Source organism: Oculina patagonica, chromosome 2 (assembly GCF_052425735.1).
Source record: "Oculina patagonica isolate OP01 chromosome 2, crgOcupat, whole genome shotgun sequence".
Taxonomy (NCBI): Eukaryota; Metazoa; Cnidaria; class Anthozoa; order Scleractinia; family Oculinidae; genus Oculina; species Oculina patagonica.
The window spans coordinates 33,861,236-33,882,973 of NC_135759.1; the positions used below are offsets into that span (position 1 = coordinate 33,861,236).

A 21,738-nucleotide genomic window follows, 5' to 3' on the forward strand; every position below is an offset into this window, starting at 1 on the left:
GACTACTTCAAGATGATGAAACAGGAGATAACCAATTCTGTATTCAACCAAGCTTGTTCAAAAACAAGATCGCCTCGAGCGCGAGCTAGGCGCGTGAATTAATTCAAATATAGTAATTTTGATTGGTTAAATGTTTCTTGTTTTTTTCTAAAATATGGTACTTAGTGTAAACGAAGTGCAAACGCTTTGTACAATGCGAATCATAGGGAGTTACACGTCAACCCTTACGGGTTTCTGGTAGTTCCCAACATTTTCCAAATAATTTGGGACGATGTATTTAATGAAAAAATCTGGTACCATAATGAGATTTTAAGTTCTTGAAATGGTGCTCTAAAAAATTATTTGATACTTGGCATATTTTGATGACAATAATTTAGTTTAATCACTGCTTTACTATTAATACAAATTTGAAAACATATTTGAAAGTGGTATCTTCGATATACTTATCGCCAAACAAAATGAATTTTTTTAAAACCAAAATTTGAAACCCTTAGCAAGGTATATATTATTATAAAATTGTGCAAATTTGCTTGAGAGGTTTTTGTGTTACTTGGTTGCATTGCATTTATTAATGTTTTATTATTAAATTATAAGTTAGTTTTTTGTGGCTATATTTAACTTATAAGCAACAACATGTACTAAATTAATAGTTGCAATATTATTACAGACACAGAGTGCATTTAATAATGTTTTGTATAAAATTTTTAAATGAAGTTTACTTCAGTGAATGGGTTGTAATATTTTATAGAGTAAAAGAAATAAAAGAGTTTTGCAGTTACTAACGAGAGACTGGAACAGGCTAAGTTTGTCTTTTAGTAACCAACAGATAAAAATATTCCATCTGAACATAGATGAACGTGAAAATATTTTGCTTAAGGTCATGGCATGTGGACTGAACATAGTGCAGTCTAAGGAAAATGACTGACAGCAAAATATTTTCCGCAAAGTAAAGTAACACTTTATAGTAAAGTAGACTGAAACAAAATGGATGTCAAATGAAGTTTAATTCCTCCTTAGTCAACACTTAACTTGCTCTTACAGACTCTTTGAAGTGAAATTACTTATAAACTAAATGGCTTCATTTAATTAACCTTACTCTTACCTATAGCTAACACTACCTCTATTGTAATGTCTTTGTTAGACCTTATATACTAAGCAAATATTTCACTGACTCAAGCAGTTAACATACCATTGCTGTGCAGGCTATGTACAGAATTTCAGCCTGTTTGTATGGAGGGGGACAGAGGGTCTGAACCTCTGGGTTACCGTAGCCTTTACTCCTGCTTCCCGTACCTTTTACTCCTGCCCCTTTCCGTAGCGGTTCTCTCCTCTCTATCCCATATCTATTGCGAAATATAATGAAATGTTGCACAATTTTACTTGTTTTCTCCCGGTTCACGCCACCTTAGCAATTCCTCTTCCCCCCTCCCTTCTCCCGGTTTCTGACCCTTTTCTCCCGGGGTCCCACCCCCATGCACCCCTCCACGTTTGTCTGTGCAAACACTTGCATAATTGTGACAGTGAGTGACAAAATTTCTCACATCATTCCAGCGAAATTTCAAGAAATACTTGGTAAATTTACAACATCTGAAGTTCTGTACTACAGCAACATTAATTTTTGTCATTTACTCAAAAGATAGCTGTTAAGGAGAGACAAGATCATTTTTTTCTCTGCCTAACATCAAAAGATGAAATGTTTGCATCCAAAATAATTCTGCAAAGATTTAATTGTTAAAGCAAACATTAAACAATCGTATATTCTTTTACTAACAACTATTTGTAGAATTCTACTAGTGTTCTTATGCAATGCTGCAATCTGATTGGCTGAGCTATCATATGCTTCTGCAAAATACTCAACAGTGATGTTTTCGTGTTCTCTGAAAGTTCATAGGATATTTAGAAACATAACTGAATAGTTCAATTCCTGAGAAGACTAATAGAAGGGCAGTCACTGTTACGCAACTTTAAAAAGTCACTTTAAGACGGATTCCGCTGAAAGTTCGAGCAATGAGTGCGAAAATTAAGTACCAAAAATCTACTCATAGCACGGTAACATTTTGTATACTATTTAAAAGATCTTATCGAAATTCATTTGTCTTAGTGACCCCGTAATTAAATGCGAAACCATTCTCGAGAAAATTAAAGTCAAACCTCGTAAAAATGTTTAAAACACGCGCCATTTTGTTTTGAACTGGCGTGAAACGTCCGTTTTAACTGAAATATTGTCAATTTTAAATCCATTTTTCTCTCGCGGGGTCAGCTTGAGTGCTAAAGTTTTGGCAGGATTTTTTAGCTGTACTTAAACTGCTACCATGCTAAGAGGTCTTTTTGGTAACTTTATTTTTGCCTGTATTGCTCGAATGTTGGGCGAAAACCATCTTAAAAATAGGGCCCCAATGGGTCCATGTGTTTTGCTGCTAGAGCAAAGTCTTAGGGAACATGTTGATGAAAGACAAGTGAGTCGAGATTGAAATCCAACGTCTTTTATTGTCTGTCACTTGTGTGCAGGTTAATAATTGCACTATATTGTAGTCACTTTGTGTTAATTCAATCCTGATAATTTTACTGATCAATGTTATGTTGAAATCAAAGACAGCAAACATAATTTAATTACTAGTAAGTTAACGTAATGTCTGACATGATTGTCTCTTTGATAAAAAACAGTAACTCTTAACATTATAAAAAAATCTCAATGAACTCAATGTGATTCTTTTAGTGGCGTTATCTCACTGGTTACCGTTAGTTGTATTTGGAATCATTGTCACAATGGTAGCGTTTTAACAACAACGAAAAAGACAGAATCTATTGACCTTATAAGAACTCAATGTGATATATTTATTAGTGACAAGACAGTGGTTCTTTAACCACTTTCACCCAAATTAAACACTGGAACAACTAACTCTTGAGTTAAATATGCAAAATTCAGAAATTATAAATAATCGCACGCGCACCGGCGTACAACAACAGAAAGACGGCGTTGAACGTAACGCAAAGTTCATTTTGAAAGCGAAAGTTTACAAATAATTATTATCATTCGTCAGTCATCCCTTCACGCATGAACACTCGTCGAATTTCAGTGTCTTCACAACAAGATCGGAAGATCGATAAGGACCAATTTTTGATTCTGCGAAAGTTCGTTTTCTTAAAGTTTTAGAAATTTGTGAAGTTGGAGGATTCACTGAGGACTGCGTAGCCGAAGATGCAGTGGCTCGCTGGACATCAAATTCTATTTTTCACGGCGTTTAATTAATCTTCACAAAATAAACATGTGGCGCCAGCGCGTCTGGCAGTCAAAAATTCATTTTTCAAAAAACTTTCCCTTTCCAGCTATTTTAGCGGGGCTTATACTATAGTACCTACCTGTCAGTTGTAGAAAAGCTGAAATTTAAGGATGAACTGTTTATTAAATGAAGACCGTATTATTTTTTAATAACTAGTAAACAAACTGGTCGCCACGCATTTAAACACGAACTGACGAATGTTGCATCTGATGCAGTGAATCTGGTGAATGAGAACTTCCTTTAATATTTCTTTGTTTTCGACGGTGTGAACCACTGAATAAGTTTCTTTCCCATTGTGATGTTACTAGTATTAATTCGTTTCTAGCTGTCTTTTATATAGCTCGAATACAGCTACAATTAGCGGTGCAGCCTACCAGCATGGTATATTCCTTTCCAGCTGTCTTTGCGTGACAAGTTACACGTTCATACATTTTATTTTAAAATATGAAGTTCAGAGTTAATACAGTACTAGTATGCTGTAGACAGTGTAGACAAGGTGAGGGTAAGTTTATTTTCAAAGCGAAAGTTTACAAACTGTGCACTAACCGGTCCTTTGGAGAAAATATTTATGACCTTCGGCGAGGTTCCAAGTCTTCGCTCTTTTCGTAAATGATGAAAACTGCAGAATAATTTTCTCATAAAACTGGAGTGGTCGCGCCACAGTTTGTTTTCTTTCCCAATGCGATATACTTTTAAATCGGTTTTCTGTTTTCCAACGTGTCCAACGTGGTTTGCGTTCGAATACTTTGGCCCGTAACTTCGAATGCGATCAGCGCTACAGTTCATTGGTTTCGATTTTGTTTGTTCATGGATTTGATTGACATCGGTAGTTCAGATTTCTCCTCTGTTACGGCACTTACACCTTACGGCACTTACCACCTTACGGCACAAACTTCAGCTCTCAATGTGTTTTGCTTGCAGCCATTGCGGCTGCAGCAAAACACAAAAACTCAAAATTGTTGAATAAACTGAAGAGCACATATTTATATATGCCTGAAAGTTTCAAATGGCAACTCAGTCTGTCAAAGCCTGAAGTTTTATACTACTCAAAATGTAGATAAATAATATTATTGGAATTTTTTATATTTGGAGGAAAACTAGACTATTTGTTCTCTATCTTTGGTGTGATAGTTGTCAGATTCTGCCTTCAGCCTTAACGAATATCACCCTTCAGAAATTTCAAGCTCATAATCTAACAATAATTATTAATGTTAAATAGTTAATACTTGTTTGACTGTTAAATTACAAACTCATACTTGATGCTAATCAAGAAATGCTAATAAAAATAAATAAATTCATGTAACCAGTAACTACACAGTTCCACCCTGAGCTATGCTCACTGACACATTTACCTTAATATAATAAAGTCAATATTATAATTTGTCTTGATATACCTGAGGAAAATAGCTAAGGAAAAATAAAATTGGTAGTTAATGCTTTTGGCGGTATTCATGAAAACTTCAAATTTAAATACCCCTAGGTCAGTTATTTCCTTATAAAAGTCTTGTTGGAGATTTTGTTTGTCACAACAACAGCCTTCCTCATCCAACAGTCCACTGCAGATAAAGAAAAACAAACATGTGAAAAAAATGTGTAACTTGTACACATATATACTAAATAGCTGAGATTCTCACGTTATTTTTCCTTGTGGAAAAAACTGTTCTTTATCAGAGTTTAGAAAACACAAAAAACTATATCTCGATGGAAATACAAAACTAGCATGAGCTGTTAACATAATGATGGCACAATCAAAGAGAATTTAATTTTGATAATCAAAACAAACATGTGATTTTCCTTTATTTTATTTGCAGTTTTTTTTTTAAAAAGAAACTGCAGAAAACATTTTCTCCATGTTTCTAAGGCTATAAAAACATGGGTTTCTTCTATAATTAATGTAGATTAACATGGAAAGCGTTTTCTATTTCTATATTGTAAATTGACATAAACTAATGTTTTGAATGCTTACTGCTTATCTTCATCAGACAAAACGGTTGAAAGGTTTATGCATCACTATGTGTAATGCAATGTTCTGCAGTGATTAATGGATTTCATAAAAAAAGTTATTGTGATTTATATACCTTTAATCCTCCTTCTGAAGGTCCCTGCTTTAAAGCTTCTTTCTCGGCATCCTCTCGTCGTTTCTGCTGTCTCTTAAGTCTCTCAGGATCCTTAACTCCACGACCTTCAGCCTGACAAAAACACAAGGGCCTCTTAGTCAAAGCGCGAAAGTTTATATGGTTACTATTTTTATACTTTTATGGTTACTTTTGTAAGCGGACAACTCTACTTATGGTCACTTTATTTGACAAAACCCAGACCTCTCAAGTCTCACGATTTTGCCGTGAGACTCACAACTTTTAGTTCAATCTCACGGTCTCACAACAAGACACAAAAATCTCACAATAAACAGAGTCACAAGCTATAAGGATACAATTTCTTGTATAATGTCATTTTTGGCTTACTAAGGCGATTGTCTTGCGCCAATTCTGTGTAAATCCGTAGCCAGCAAAGGTATTTAATTAGTTTGTTCGCTAGACACACAATCGAAACCCATATATTAATATAGAAGACACAAGCCGTGAAAAGAACGTTAATTTTTGTGTTGCTAAAACAGGAAAAAAACTCCTTCTCTTGATTAGCACCTGGTTTTAGTTTTTTTTTTGTCCGTCAGTTGATTAATCTCCCGCTTTTTTTACCTCGATCTTCAGATTTCCGGTTCTTTGAGGTTGAGAGGTCTGAAAACCCGTTTGTTGAACTCACTTAGAAATTCTGTACAGTTGAACCTATCATAAGCTGACACCTTTGGACCTGAAAATAAAGTGTCCACTTTGGAGGGTGTGTGCTTATAAAGGTTAAAAATATAGGGTTTGCATGTGGCAGGGTGTAGGACCATGCTTTGTGTCCACTTATGGAAAGTGTCAACCTACAGGCTTAACATTTCCCATAATTGGCCATTTCCACAAGCAACTGTAGACACTGTCAAAAGTGTCGGCTTACGGGAGCTTCAACTGTATGTACATGTTGTACTTCATAGACAAAACAGTCGATTATAAGCTGACATACATTTAAACCAATATGTTGACCAACTATTGGCCGATTATCATACATTAACCTACATATTGGACAAGACTACTTAAGTAAACATGATCCAAAAATTTCCATGCTGAGCAAACAAGTTTCAAATAACTGAAATCAGAAGTCTTACTTGCTGCTGTCGTTTCAGTGCAGCCTCCTCTTGTTGCCGCCTTCTAGCTTCCTATTAAAGATGCAAAAGTTTTAGCATTTTGATACCCCAAGTACAGGAAACAGGACTTTTTCATAGTTTTAGGAGTTTTACCATATGACATCCTCCAAACTCGCTCATCTTTTATTAAAAAATTTTCCTGTTACTGTACTAACCTTCAAATTTTCTGACTAGTTGTGTTACTTGTGAATGACATAAATGAATACATGAATCATATATAAACAATTAATAAACAGTCAGCGGCACTACAGAGTACATATACAATATACAATATAGCTACAAGAAATAGCCCAGCAAAAAGAAACACTACGTTAGAAATTTAGTTTTCCTGCTCTGCTCCCCCCCCCCCCCACTAGGTATGGCCCTGGGAGGGAGGGGTTACTTCGAAATCACACAGTCATTAAATTTCATTTTATACCAATCCCTGACAAAATGCATACCAATCCCATGACAGCCATAAATCCCAGTTCATGTCTAGTTAAAAACAGGATCTGTTTTTCATGTTATTATTTGTATAGCATAAAATAACAGCCAGCTCATTCCAGTTTTGTAGATTATATGTTTCATGAGAGAACAAAACTACTAATTAATTTTATACCAAACGTATGTCAAAACACGTACTTAATTTCCCTTTGCTCTTTTTGTTGTCAGTGTAAAATATTTGGCTTGGCTTGAATCGCAGAAATCCTGTAAGCTTGTTGTGAAATGAAAGTTTGGTTTTATTTCTAGCTATTTCTCAAGCTAAATGCATAGCTCTGCCTGGGAACTTTCAGCATTTACTCACCGGATCAGGAGTCTCAACTTCTGGTTGTGGGCTTAAGCAATCGAGGCAGTTCCCCATTACTTTTGTTTAAATTGCAAGTCCCTACATTTCAGAGAACAGTGTCGAGACAAGTGTCGAGGTGGTCGTCGAGGTGTCGAGAAGAGTTGACGGTCTTGCCTTTTTACCAGCGGAGGATCACAATAATAACTTCGTGTAAATCTAATGAAGTGTCTTTCAACCTAGGAGGGGAACGGTTGGACATAATATCCCAGGGGGGGTACTCCGGCTTGTAAATGACGGGGATGATCGAAGGATTTTTTTGGGTTTGAAATTTTCGATTACGGGATTTTTTTGGGTTGGAAAATCTGGCAAGTATTTTTTTGGGTGACTTGATTAATATAGGGGATTTTTTTGGTTATTAAAAACGAACTAAAATGCCCTGGCACGGCCTTGGCGTTTTGATGGTATGATGAATAAACAAACACGAGCGTTCAATTTTTATGGTTTTCTTTGCGTTAGATTACTGCCCCTCCTGGCAATTTAGGGGTAATTTGACAAGGGATTTTTTGGGGGGGTTATTTTTTGGCAAGGGATTTTTTGGGTAATGTCGCAAGACTCAGGGATTTTTTTGGGTCCTGAGTTTTGCCTCCATTCGATCATCCCCGTCATTTACAAGCCGGAGTACCCCCCCCCCCCTGGGCATAATATACACCGCATTTATCTTTTTTTTTTTTTTTTTGGGGGGGGGGGTGCTTTTGTTATGTATCTTAAATATCTCTTGCATTTATTCTCATACATGTACGGTTTGAAATATGCACTCCTCCATTTTATGCCCCTTCCTGCGACCACCCTAGAAGCAGGGACTACATAGAGCTGTAAATACCCAGGGCTCCGGGGCCAAAGAAGGTCAGGCCCGAGGGCTCTAAGCCCCAAAACGACAAACGTTATCAGGACTCAACACTCCGCAGCAGTTATATCAGGACTCCAAGTCACAAATTGACTGGGCTCCAGGGTCCATGGCAAAAACTTTTAGGTATTAAACAGGCTTTCGGTTTCATTTGGCAGGGTGGGAAACCTTGACCGATTTGTTTTTTTGGTGCATACAAGAATGCTACACAGTTAAACTCTCAAAACATAACAATATGAAACCCAACGCAAAAAACAACAACAAACAAGTGCTATAATATATTAAAGCCCATGAGCTTATATTTGGGAGTGCTTATATTCGGATGGATTTTTGCGTCTGAGATTTGAGGAGGGCTTCAGTGTTTTCGGGGAGGGGGAGGGGGACCGACTTATTTTCAAAATTTTAGGTTAATGTAGTTCTACCCAAAGAAAAATTTTCACTCAGACAGTAAACCAGATGTTAAAAGATTTTAATTAGACAATTAAGTGACAACACTTTACAATAACATTTCTACAAATAGAGTGACCTTCCCTCAACAGACACCTTATCAAATTGGAAAAACAGTCAGTCAGCAAAATACATTTCAATTAAATAAACCCTCAAGGCAGACATTAGGGTGTCAAGGCGGGCAGAAACCTGTCGAAGGCAGAAACCTTTTGGAGGTGACACCCCTCAAATACTAGGATGGTCTCTCAAAGACAATTCACAGAAGGACTAGTCCAAGGTGTCTGCATTGGAGGGAGTTCACTACATACACTGTACACTCCATTCCATTTGTGACAGCCAAGTACCTTGGTTTCTTATCATCTTGATGAAATCAAAGTTAGGAAGCAAAACCAAGGCACTAAGCTTATGAACACTACCAAAACTTAGGTTAGGCTGGAGCTGAAAGAAATGAATCATCAACCATTTTACTGAATTTACAATGACCCACTTAGCATTTGGTTTTAAATTACCGGTAAACAAATTTTAGCCAGAAATGATTAACCATCTCAAAACAATCCTTTTAGATAGATACAATGTACCTATTAATAAACTTAGTGCTAATATGCTACAATAATACAGTCCGACCTCTATTAAGCGGCCACCCTCGGGACTTCGAAAAGTGGCCGCTTAATAGAGGTTGGCCCAATAGAGGTACAATATAAATTGGAAAGGAATGGCCGTAAACATGGTTTTATTCACTCTATATAGCAAAATGTTTTAAAAAGTGAATATATTTAAGAATAAATCCAAAATTCATTGTAACAAAACAACAAGTGCATTTTCACCCCATAGCTCTGACACAGAGGGCACGGCGGTTGAAATTTACAGTATTTCTTCGGGTTGATAATGATGTATAATGTATAGAAAAATATGCAAAACATTGTTGACAAAATTCTTCAGCCTTTGCTTCAACAGTTAGTATGTAAAAACAACAAAAAAATTAGCTCAAGATATTTCACGGACAATATTTATCATATATCACCATTTCGTTGGAAAGATATTTTGCTGGCCGCTTAATGGAGGTAAAAAACCATATAAATAATACACTTGCGACAGCAAAAAGGTGGCCGCGGCTGCTTACTAGAGGTGGCCGTTGAATAGAGGTATCAAATACAGCAGTTAAGTGACAAATAAATCGGGACTTTGGAAAGTGGCCGCTTAATGGAGGGTGGCCGCTTAATAGGTGGCCGCTTAATAGAGGTCGGACTGTATATCATATTGCATGTGAAACAAAATTATTATGTTTTCAACATGCACTTTAAATCTGCATTCCCAACATAAAATTACATGATTTGAAAAAAAAATAAGATATGGAGTCAGCATACCAATATGGAAGTCATGTAAAAATTCCATCTTTGCTGGGCGAGAACAATTCAATATAAGGTTTATCTGAATAAAGGGCACCAGTCAAATTTGTAACTAAAGACAAATCATTTTATGGGTGTTCATAACATTGTGGTTTTATTCAATATATAGTGGACAAGCATTGCTGGAAGTTTAAAAGGTAAATGTTAAAATAAACAATTTTTTCCATTCTAACAGAACATCTTTGGATTTTAAAAATATTCCATTTATTCTACTTTTGCCAAACACTAAGTTAAACATTGTTCACACTACAAATAGATTTACATTGCACTAAAATTGAACCCAATATGCAGATAGCTCTTTGCATTATACAATAATAATTATTGAGTTATCTACACCTTGTACATCTGTCGGTATTACAAATTCCCACTCCCCTGTGAAGTAAACTTGTTTGTTAAAATTAAGGATATGAGATCAACACTTGTTCAAGGCAGTGCTACTTAACATGGTTTGACGTTGTTTGGTGCATGCATGTCACATACTGTTTAAGATTACTGATTTTAAAATTTACATGATGGAACCACAAGTAAGAGCCTGTGTGCTGCAAATATAATAGGCATTTAGTTTATTCTAATCATATATGTGGTAAATTAGTATGAAGAGTATACAAGTTAGCAAAACATTCAGGAAAACAGTGAAACTTGATTTAAAAGATGATTTATTTTGACAATTAAACAATAAATAAGACAAAAATGATCAAGGGCTGTGACGTATAAGGATTCTGGAGATTTGAAGCTTTTTTGCACAGCTGAGGTTCCCTAAAACTAAACATTCAAAAAGTTTTCATAATTTCACTCATTTTTTCCCCTTTGTTGATATTTCCATTAATGATTTAAACTACATTCCCTAAGAAATGGCCTGTTTTTGAAGAACATGAGTTTTGTGGAATTATCTTCAAAGCTTTCTCTTCTAATAATTCATTTCATTTCTTTCTTTTACACCTTTCTTTTTGAAACAGTTAAGTGTTTTTTTGCTTATTATTAATAAATTCTAAAAAGAATTACCTGTGCATAACATAGGCAATTACAATCATTATTTTTTTTATTATTGCCTGAAAGATCTTTTCAAACTCTTTCCTTTTTTCCACATTTGAAGAGCCAATTTTTGGTTCACTGAGAGTATTTCACATTGATTTAAACTGCACACACAACTGAAGTGACTTAGTAAATCCTGTTCCTTTCAAAAAGTCAATATTTTGGACTGCATCTTTCTCAGTATGAGAGGAAATTTATATACTCGATCATCTCTCGTTCTACAAACCAACTCCCCCAAAACAAAAACAAAACAATAAATTGGAATAAATAGCTGGTTAGTGAGATAAGACCTTGCCTTGATGTGTTGTTCCCATTTGTCAACAAAACATTAACTTGTATGTACTTTAATATACTGTTAATTAAAATGACAAATTCTCCTAGTTGTAAACTGCTAAGGCTTTGGCAATCTTCAACTGGACCCACTGTAACGATTCTGCAGAAAAAGAACGAAAAGGTTCTAAGAAACCTCTTTTTACTAAATAAATTCAATTCAAGATACCCCTTCCAGGGATCATACCTATTTTGTGTACACATTAAAAAAAACAACCAAGGCATTTTTCAAACCATTCTCTCTCATTTAATTTTTCCAGAGTCAACAATAAGATGGCTGACATTTACAGCTTGGTTCAGATGTTAAATTTCTTTGAACAATGGTTTAACAAACTGTAATGAAGTCTCATTTGTATGCAGTGACTTAATTAAACACCCATACATTCTAGTCAGTCTCCATAATTGAACAATGTAATAATAAAGACAAGGGGTGGGGCGCAGTGGTGAGAGCGCTCCCCTCCCACCATGTGGCCCGGATTCGATCGCCTGGTGCCATATGTGGGTTGAGTTTGTTGTTGGTTCTCGTTCCTGCTCTAAGTGTTTTTCTCCGGGTTCTCCGGTTTTCCTCCCTCCACAAAAACCAACACTCCAAATGCCAATTCGATCTTGGATGCACGTACACGTCTTTACGAGCTCCTGAGCTCTTCCGTGTCACGTGGGTAAACAAAATACATTTACATTTACATTTACCTGTAACGTTCCTATAACCCCTGAAGCCATACTTGACAACTGTAACCAAAAATAATGATAAGCATGAGTAAACATAAACTCACATTTTAATTTTGTAGTTAGTTGATGGCCACTTAACTGCTATCTGCCATGTTTGAAATTACAAGTGATATACTGTTAACCAATCAAAAATGAGTCAGGTTCTGCCTTGACTTGGCCTTGGATTTGACTACACAGAAAAATAATTATTTACGTTAAGGAGGTAAGGTGGACTGATCCTTGATTAGAAAATACCTTGTGAGTATGTACATGCTAAAAGTCTGTTTCCATAGCTTTAACTTCATAGATTACTTTTGTTTTTTAAGGCTTTGATTGGTTTGTTTGTTGGGTTTTTTTTTTTTTTTTTTTTATAAAATTTTTTTTTTTTTTTTTCTTGGGGAAATATTTTTGCTTTCTCCCCTGGGGCCGCCTTTTTTTATTACTCCTTTGGATTTTTTTCCCCAAAAAAAAAAATTTTTTTTTTTTTTTTTTTAAAAAATATATATTTTTTTTTTTTTTTTTTTTTTTTTTTTTTTTTTTTTTTTTTTTAAATTTTTTTTTTTTTTTTTTTTTTTTTTTTTTTTTTTTTTTTTTTTTTTTTTTTTTTTTTTTTTTTTTTTTCCCCCCCCCCCAACTTTTTTTTTGGGCTCCCCCCCAAATATTTTTTATTATTTAATAGAATTTGCTATATATGTTGATGCTTAATTTGATAATGATATATCTTTCAATGGCTTTTCTCATTGTCCCATTTATGTTTTAACTATAACACAGAAAATCAAACGAAAAGACCAATTCTGACCTTTCCAGTCATTCTAGCCATTCCTTCTTTAAGTTGTGAGAGATCTGCTGATGAAAAACTACCAGAAGCACCTAAAGAAAATACAGATGTAATGTAAATATATTATTAACCATTCACTCTTTCTGAACATTACAGTAGTTCTTCATTGTCTTCAGTAAACATGCTTGAAGTTAATATACTGAAATAAATTCTGCCAAATAGTAATTTGTTTTATTTTGTCACATAAATGCATTACCGGTAATAGTGTACGTCATTAGAGATTTCTTACCTGACCGGGAAGGTCTATCATCATCATTGCCAAAGAGGTCTGCACTAGAAAGACTGTTAGATCCTTGAAAGCGATCCAGCCGAGACTTGATGGCATACTCCTCCTAACATAACAAAAAATACAATGTCAGTCAAGTGTTTTATGGCACTGTAGTTGTAATCTGTAAGTCCCAGGTTCAAGCCCTTTATCCTGCCACTAGCTGGGAACATTAATTTTATTCTTCTAATTCAGTTTCTAAGTTCAACTCCTTAGCCAAGCCACATCATGTTGCTTATTACTAACTGGTCAGCCTTTTGCTGGTTGGGTTTCTTATCTATGCGAGGTTTGTTTGAAATATTGCTTCACATGCCACACCAGTCACTCAGCTGTAATTACTCAAGTGTTTTTTTTAAACTATGGTAAAACCCTTAAAGTGGGAAGACCACATTCAGTACTTAGTTTACTATACCTGATCTTGATTTCCATAAAACTGAGCTGAGGAAATACTCTTGGCATTTCCAAACTTTTTTTGAGCTTCACCTGCACAAAAAGGCACATGTTTGTAACTTAGAGAGAATTGGTGTTGTTGTGACATCCTTAAAAATTTATGAAAATAAGCCCTCCCACACCAAAAAAACAAGCCGACAAATTAAGCCCCCCAGAATCTCAGTTGCAAAATCCTTCCAATATAAAACAGACTTTGCAAGCCACCCAAATATAAGCCCATGGATGTATTTTTAGATTTACCCCTTAAAGGACTATACCACCTTTGTATTTTATGATGTTAAGTTGCTCTCAGAGACTTGAAATGCTCAATTAAGATCTTTGGAACTTGTTTCAAGTTTTACTGTCTATAAGCAGTTTTATGACTTGCAAACACTGAGTTTTTCAGAAGCAACACTCTTTCCAAAAATAAAGTAAAACAGCCCAGGTTTTATTGCCTCAATTTTTCTACGGTCTGATCATAGATTAGTAATCAAAAGAAAAGCTGAAGAACAAATTTATCTTTTACCTGAAGATGACAAATCTACAGGTTCTGGTTCTCTTCTTCTGTCAAACCTTAAAACAGAAAAAAAAAAACAGTGAAGCTTAATTATAATAGCAACTTGGTGCAAGTATGACAAGAAATGGCAATTTTAAATGTGGGCAGCACATGCATAGAACTCAGAAATGTTAAAGGAAAGCACCATGGTGTAGTGGTTGGTGCATCGTACTCTGGCTTAAGAGGTCTTTAGGCCTGGCTAAACTAGGAAACATTGTGTGGTTCCAGAAAATATCCATACCCACCACACAAAGGGATTTGCCCTATGACCCCCCCCCCCCCTCTGGAAATTCCAATTTAGCTTTATACATTGCCTTAAAGTTTTGGGTCTTTGTGTAAAAAGATTAATATTTGGAAGAAGAAAAAAAACAAGGAAAAGGAAACTGGAAAGGAAAAGTGGTTCTACAGTAATGGACAACACCAATAGCACCAAAAAAATTTTTTTTTACCTGTCTTCACGGCTGGATCGCCTTTCATTAGAGAAAGATGAGCTTATTTCATCCCTACACAGCAAAATATAAAAGATTGGTTATAAAAGTGGTCCAAATATTTAAACCCTATTCAATAACAAACAACTCTAATGATCACAGACAAAACAGTTTTATTAATCTATTGTACATTTGCAATTAATTTCCATTTCGCCAAACTCTAAACTAAGGTAAAGGTAGTTAAAAGTCTTTATGGGGCCAAGTGGCACAATTCTTGCCAGAGCTAGTTTCCTGGTTCCTGGAGCATTACACAACTAGAAGTATTTAGTAAGATTGTTGTTTTTTATGTATGTTTTTAGAAAAAAGTGGGTAAAATGTTATGTAAATGGTTGGAAAGGAAAGGGGGAGGGTAAAAAAAGAAAAAAAAAATAGAAGTATTTCTATTCCCCCCCACCCCACCCCCCTAAATGGGATACTAGTCCACTACAGGGTTGCTCCCCAGCATTTTAGTTCAGTACCCATTTATACACATGGGTGGACAAACCCGAAAATCTCTCAATCATTTCTTATACAAAATCTCAATGCTATACCTATCTCTATCTCTGTCCCAGGAGCTTGATCCAAATGGACTATCATACCTACACAGAATTAAAAAGAAAAACGCAATCAAACAATCATGAAGAGGAAACAAATCATCTTGATTTTGTTTTTCACAGGAATACTCAGTCGGGGAAACAAGTGCCAGTAAATGGCGACATCACTTCTTCGAGAAGTACAAAATAATGTAACTGAACATGTGGTTTTCGTCCCAGAAGTTGCTAAGCAACATTACACACATTCCCAATTGTGTTCGGAGTACTCGTAAGCATTCACACTAATGTTAGATTGGTTGACATAATTCAGATATTCTTCGAGTGCTTCAACAAAGATTTGTCAAAACCGGCTCTTATTCCCCCAACTGTACTTATCACTAGACATTTGGCCTTGTAACTGATAGGTTGCAAGTGAGGGCAATTCATGATAAACGTTATAGTATGAATACTTACATGGGAGGTGGTTCAGTAAAACTTGTCCCATCCATTCCATAGCTGAAAAGAAAAAAATACACAAAGCCTAAGATTAGTATGGATGAATCTGAATGTTGAGCACTCCTATATGCTTGTGCTATTACTGACCAGTGTGAGCTCTGTGGTACCTTAAGTACCTCTAAACAAAATAAATGTGTGGAAATGCCGCTGTTGGCAGACAAAACAGTTTTTTTATTGCATGCATACAGCAACTGAAAGATTTCATTTTATTTCTGACCTGTCATTACCTGTCAAAAAAATCCATATTGGAGTTTGAGGACACTCTGAGCTTGTCAGCCAAAGTTGGCTGTGTCTTTGTAGGCCTCAATTGTTCAACGGTCTCCATGGAAGCTGATGCAGAGTGACCTCTGCCAGAAGGGTTTGAGGTCCCCTTCCTGCTGGCCCCACCAAAACCCATTCCCAGACGCTCCAGCTGCGCAGCCTTTTTGGGATCAGAGTGTCGCAGCTTCTCCTCTTCTTTCTTGAAGGTGGCTGGGTTGTATGCAAGGTTGGGAGAAATGAGTTCTGCTTCAGCTTCTTTGGCATTCATAAGCGCTGCCTTTTCCCTGTCTTTGTCCTGCTGTTGGGCTTTTGACTCCAGCTCAGTAAAGTTTGTATTTACCTTGAGAGCAAATTCAGGATGTTTTAGTTCAGGCCCTAGTTGCTCAAAAGCGGATAACACTATCCACCAGATAAATCACTAACCGGCAGATAGCGAAGTACTAGGTTTTGTACGATAGTTATCCACTGGATGGCGATTTATCTGGTGGATAGCATTATCCACCCGTTGAACAACTGGCGCCAGGAAAAGAAGGGCATTGCGACTTGCTTCAGATTTTAAAAGTCATACAAAGAAATCCATATAGAAAATTAACATTTTGAAACACACCTTGGTTGCTCCCAGTCCACCTTTCTTTGCTCCAAGCTACAAAACAGAAAAAAATTGGTGTCAGAGCAACAAGTAATGTTTTTCCGTATGTACACAATTAAATTGTAACTACAGGCTATTTAAAAAACTAAGAAAAAATCCATGTACACTGTATAAATATCTTAAAACATTATTATTATAATTATTATTATTATTATTATTATTATTATTATTATTTATTATTATTATTAAAAATACACTTTACTGGTAATTAAGTTTCCAAGAGGACTCAGATTAATTTGAAAAGGTGAGATAACAGTAGTAAACATTTAACACATTAGATGTCAGGGCCATAACTAGCAACAGGCAAGACAAGGCACTTGCCTTGTTTAGATTTTAACCCAAAATGAAAAACAAAATATGTTTAGCTGGGGAAAATAATCCCCAGTTGAATGGGATTTATTTGTCTCAAGAAATACCTCAAGAAAAATGTTGAAAAAAAAGTTTCAGAACTTCTAGATTTCTGGGGGCATGACCCAAGACTCCCTTAGCAAGATCTTGCCTCGTCTATGCCTTAAGCCTGGTTACGGCCCTGCATGTACATGGACAACAAGTAGCATGTTTAACCTACATCAATAATGATCACTCTTTTAACTCGGATACTCTTTAAGAGACTACAGCCAACCCACATTATAAATTATTATTTATAACTAAAATGATAAAAAATGAAGAAAACTCACCCCTTTCTTCTTAGCAGCAGCAGGCTTTCTCGTTCCTATTGTGGGTACACGGACCTCTGAAAGAGAACAATATGTTAACTACCGGCGCGGAGGGGGGAGGGGACGACGCCAGCCACAGAGAAGGGAAGGAGAGTGAAGACGGAAAGGGAAGGGGACCACCGGACGACCGGAGGGAGGGCGAAGGCGCCCACCGGAGACCAGGACGGAACCCGAAGCGGCGGCACGGCACGCAGAGCAAGCGACGGTACATTGTACCTTTTTGAGTTAGCAGCAAAGGGGTGTGATTTTCATTTTGGCAAATCAAGGAAGTCATATAGTGAAACCAGAATAATCTCCTACAACCCTTTTTACGCAAGGCTATTTTCACGTCATTGTCCAGCTACATCCATCACCTACGGGAGCTACCTACATGTACAAGCCATTATTTCAGCTACCTGCATTAATAACAAAATCTGTTATAATGCATCACAAGAACAAGGCACCTCACCATCATGTACATGTTCTTGTACAAGGGAAAACACTGACTTAAACAATAATGTGCCAATGCATCGGTATCGGTACCGCGGAGGTCACGGGTTCGAATCCCGTTGAAGCCCTTTTTTTTTTTCTTTTTTTTTTTTCCTATTTTTTAAATTTTAAATTTTCCCCACCATTCTTTCCCCCCCAATGTGCCAATGTGTTAAAAACAGTGTGGAAATTTTCTGATGTTAACCACGATGCTGAAACTACCAACAGAACAAAGACACTGCTACTTATCATATGAACACTAGCATTAAGAGAACTGGTGCACATAGAGGGTCAGGTCGAAGACTGCGTGCTGGTGCGTCCACGCAAGTGAGGAAGCGCCACCTCGGCCGGAGCCCGGCGGACGACCGCGCCGTGCCAGCATGGCCCGAGTGAGGTACTGGAGTGTCTGTGATGGCAGAGTTTACTTGGTGGTGGTGTTAGGACACTCAGTTGAAAACTGCCTACAAGCTGAGTACAAGTGGAAAAAAAGCAGCAATCTGCATGTTCATACTGTATAATAATTACGTTGTGGTCCAATTTTACCCTTGGTACAATTCGGTTTTTTCCTTTGTTTTGGTTTATGGTAATATATAAGAATGAATATAAAGCAAAGGGAAGTAGAAAATTGTACCAAGGGTAAAATAGAACCACAACATATCTACAAGTGAATACTAACCTTGATGCTTTGGAGGTGAAACACTAAGATCTTCCATGTTTTTGCTAAGATCATTGCCTGTAGAGAAAAAGAAACACTCTTGGCATTCTTAAATGCATAAAGGAAGGGCTTAATGCAAAATCAAAGGTAAAAGGGGGAGTTGACAGAGCTGCTATTATAAAGATAGGTACAATGGGAGAAATAAAAAATGTAACAAAAACAAAAGCTCAATCTTCTTGATGGTCATGCAACAATGTCAAAAAGGCAACAATAAATGTACTGAGTCAATACAAAAACAAAGTGATAGAACCAGGGGTTGTAAGTTCACATATCTACCTCAGTTTTCTCCCCATTAAAACACATCTGAAATTTAATCCAAAAACTTCCATACTAATGGCTTAGTTAGCTCTACTTAAAACCACACAGCATCTCACACTTGTTGTTATTTCTATTCAGATTCTATTTATTCACATTACACATACCAGGGTTGTTTCCATTCTTTCCATTTCCATTTGTTGGTATCACAACAGTCTGCTGAAAAGACTGGCTCTCTACCTCCTTGAAGAAGTCATGATCTTTGCGATCAGGAGAGTTTGGTGACTGCGGACCATGGTGAGTATCCAAATGAAGCTGAAAAAATTAGAGAAAATAAAGTTAACTGCATAGTCTGTGGCAAGTGATCCTAGATAAAAGATATGAATAATACAATAAATATAAAATAGTAATTCTGCATACATGTACATTTGAATGTGTACAAAAATTCAAAGCTGGGCTTTGGCAGAGCCCAGGTGCCACAGCTGACTTACTTTTGTTTTGGGCAACTTGTATAATTTTGCTATCATGAAAGCTTTAGAGCTGGACACTAAAGATTTCTTACATAAGAGACTTCAGGCCCCTGCAATTATTCTGTTTTTTTTGTGTTTGGTGTTGTTGGGTTGGGGAGTTTTTTATCCCATTTTAGATATGGCTGAGTAGAATAAAGATTTGGAATGAAACATGCCCAACTAGTTCATGAACACTCTATCCAGCTCTTACCTGGGTTCCATATTGTTGGAAAGCTCTTGCTGCTAGTGTCGCAAGCTTCTCTCTGTACATCTGAGCCACACGGCTAAAAAAAATAATTAAAGGAAAAGTCAATAGTTCACCCAAAGAAAATATAAAAAAAATACATTGAAAAGATACATCACCACATCACTTTTCATTACAAATGTTTTGCAATCCTAACAAATTAAAAGCTCGATCCTTGCTGATATATTTTTTTTCTTGAAAAAAAAATGTAGTCTACTCAATAACAAACAAGGCATTTAATTTTTTTTATTTACCCTTTATATTTCGCACTTGTGTCCTCAGTTGAGAGACCATGCTGTCTAAAGAAGGCATTCTGAATAAAGAATAAAGGAAAAATACAATAGTTGCTATGGAGCAATATAAAACAAGATTCTATGATTCTTGAAACCTGAAAACTCTAATCTGATTGGCAAATAAGAAAAACAGGGACAAAAATATCTCAAGGAATTATTGTGGTATAAAATAATACTGCTTAGAGCATGGCTGAAAGCTACATGTACAGTAACACTCATTTTACAGCACTAAGATGCTAATTACGACATAATTAAGAGAAAGTTACAAAGTACACACACAAAAAAAAAATAACATTACTCTTTTCTTTTATAAAATTTCCTTAATGTCTAGCAAAACAGAATGAAAAAAAAAATGCAAAATGAAAAGTATTGACTCAGATGTTGAGACATATACAGTAATTGCTGTTTGATTCTTGGATGTTGAAAATATTGAGTCTCACTTAAACCAGAATGGTATTGCAAAAAAATTATTTCACATTTATGTCCAAGATAACAACTTCAAATATCCTTCTACCTCTTAAAGTCTTGATTTGAATAATACCACAGTTTATTTCAAGGTGTTGTGGTTACCAAGTAAAATCTTGACAATCTGAAATTGTCTGCAAAATACCTTTAATGATTTGTATTGTTTAGCCTTCAAACAAGTTACCGGTAAGTTAGCAAACTACTTGATCACATAACAGATTTTGGAAAATTATTTCTAGCAAATATTAATATTTAAAAATTTTCACTGGTCAACAGGTCATTTGGAAAATGAATAATCTTATTTCCATGTAGAAATGAAATTGAACTCAAACAGCTGGCTTAACAAAACTGGTCAAACGAAATGATGGCTACAGATGTGCTTTAAGTCATTTCCCCGCGAAAACAACAGTGGTTTTAGAAAAACAAAACCTTGGATACAGAACCACTGAATGAAACAAAGCAATCAACACTGCCCGAAATAAGCATCACGAAATTATAGTCTAAAGTGGATTCCCTCGAAAGAATTGTTCAGTAGCACGAAATAAAAAACAATAAAACCCATAATCAACGTTTGAGGTTCCATAAAGCATGTAAAGGCCCGCTGGAAGGTTAAAAGAAGAAATGACTCCACTTATAAATTCAATTAGAAGGGTACATTATTTTTTTCGAGAACTGAAACTTTTAGTGTCTTACCGCTTTCGCGTTACCACCAACTTGCATTGCTCTCAGCTGTAGCCATGTCCAATTTGTATCCAGTTGCGTCGATCTTTAACAAATGAATGAAACGTTGAAGGAAAGTAAGTATCATTTAATTTGTTGCGTGCGGTACCAAAAGAACAAATGATTCGAAACAAAATTCGACCGGGAAATCGTCATGGACATCTACACCACTCGACCACAATTTTTTTGTGTTTTCATGTTAGAATTACTCTTTAAATAAGACAAATATTCCGACAGTACATATGGGATATTGTTCTTTACCTAATGAAAGTTAAGTGAACACCAAGAGATCGGTGAACAGCCGAGCAATCAATACATAGAAAAACTCCATAAGTTACTGATGCCCACGTTGGATTGTTATGTCCGCAATCAAAGCAAGTCTGAAAACAAAAGAGGACTTATAAAGTTAGACAGCAGTTGATTAAGAACAGAGGAAAATGGTTTTCATCAAAAATCTTTACCTTATTATCAGGGAGGGATTTCAAGCGCTTGAAAATAATGGCGATGTCTTTCGGGTTCACCACCGCATCCGCCATTTTCTTCTTCCGAGAGAAGTTTGGAAACGTCATCACTAAACTGTGTCACGTGGTTAGTGTAAGTGTGCGTGAGAAACTGGACTCAAGTTATCTGCATGATAACGAGGCAATGGTACCCGCCAAAAGTGGCGGGAAAAAGGATTTTAAAAAAATTTGCAAAAATTTTATCCGAGGAGGAAACAAGA

The 21,738-nt window shown here is 36.1% G+C and overlaps 2 protein-coding genes across 2 annotated transcripts; both read right to left on the reverse strand.

Moving 5' to 3' along the window:
* Nucleotides 1–4,237: 4,237 nt before the first annotated feature.
* Nucleotides 4,238–7,449, reverse strand: LOC144644300 (small VCP/p97-interacting protein-like). The gene is made up of 4 exons (XM_078503759.1): nucleotides 7,310–7,449; nucleotides 6,487–6,537; nucleotides 5,360–5,470; nucleotides 4,238–4,837 (listed from the first exon to the last, which is right to left on the reverse strand). Exons 1-4 carry the CDS (start codon nucleotides 7,364–7,366, stop codon nucleotides 4,823–4,825), a joined length of 234 nt encoding a protein of 77 aa, XP_078359885.1. The 5' UTR covers nucleotides 7,367–7,449; the 3' UTR covers nucleotides 4,238–4,822.
* Nucleotides 7,450–9,894: 2,445 nt separating this feature from the next.
* Nucleotides 9,895–21,728, reverse strand: LOC144644297 (ADP-ribosylation factor GTPase-activating protein 2-like). The gene is made up of 19 exons (XM_078503756.1): nucleotides 21,479–21,728; nucleotides 21,279–21,397; nucleotides 20,991–21,063; nucleotides 19,794–19,852; nucleotides 19,507–19,579; nucleotides 18,954–19,101; nucleotides 18,493–18,549; nucleotides 17,310–17,365; nucleotides 16,591–16,626; nucleotides 15,950–16,323; nucleotides 15,681–15,722; nucleotides 15,225–15,272; nucleotides 14,656–14,709; nucleotides 14,177–14,223; nucleotides 13,634–13,704; nucleotides 13,186–13,288; nucleotides 12,918–12,988; nucleotides 12,101–12,139; nucleotides 9,895–11,513 (listed from the first exon to the last, which is right to left on the reverse strand). The coding sequence occupies exons 1-19, from the start codon at nucleotides 21,584–21,586 to the stop codon at nucleotides 11,490–11,492; spliced, it is 1,602 nt and encodes a 533-aa protein (XP_078359882.1). The 5' UTR covers nucleotides 21,587–21,728; the 3' UTR covers nucleotides 9,895–11,489.
* Between the last annotated feature and the right edge of the window lie 10 nt (nucleotides 21,729–21,738).

Excerpts from the sequence above, each read along its gene's own strand:
- LOC144644300 (XM_078503759.1), bottom strand. The coding sequence starts at position 7,366 with ATGGGGAACTGCCTCGATTGCTTAAGCCCACAACCAGAAGTTGAGACT. Across the intron at positions 6,538-7,309 it reads AAGTTGAGACTCCTGATCCG|GAAGCTAGAAGGCGGCAACA; the intron begins GTGAGTAAATGC and ends CATCTTTAATAG. Across the intron at positions 5,471-6,486 it reads CACTGAAACGACAGCAGCAA|GCTGAAGGTCGTGGAGTTAA; the intron begins GTAAGACTTCTG and ends TGTTTTTGTCAG.
- LOC144644297 (XM_078503756.1), bottom strand. The coding sequence starts at position 21,586 with ATGACGTTTCCAAACTTCTCTCGGAAGAAGAAAATGGCGGATGCGGTG. Across the intron at positions 14,224-14,655 it reads CGATCCAGCCGTGAAGACAG|GTTTGACAGAAGAAGAGAAC; the intron begins GTAAAAAAAAAT and ends TTCTGTTTTAAG. Across the intron at positions 12,140-12,917 it reads TGGCTAGAATGACTGGAAAG|TTGTCAAGTATGGCTTCAGG; the intron begins GTCAGAATTGGT and ends TTTTGGTTACAG.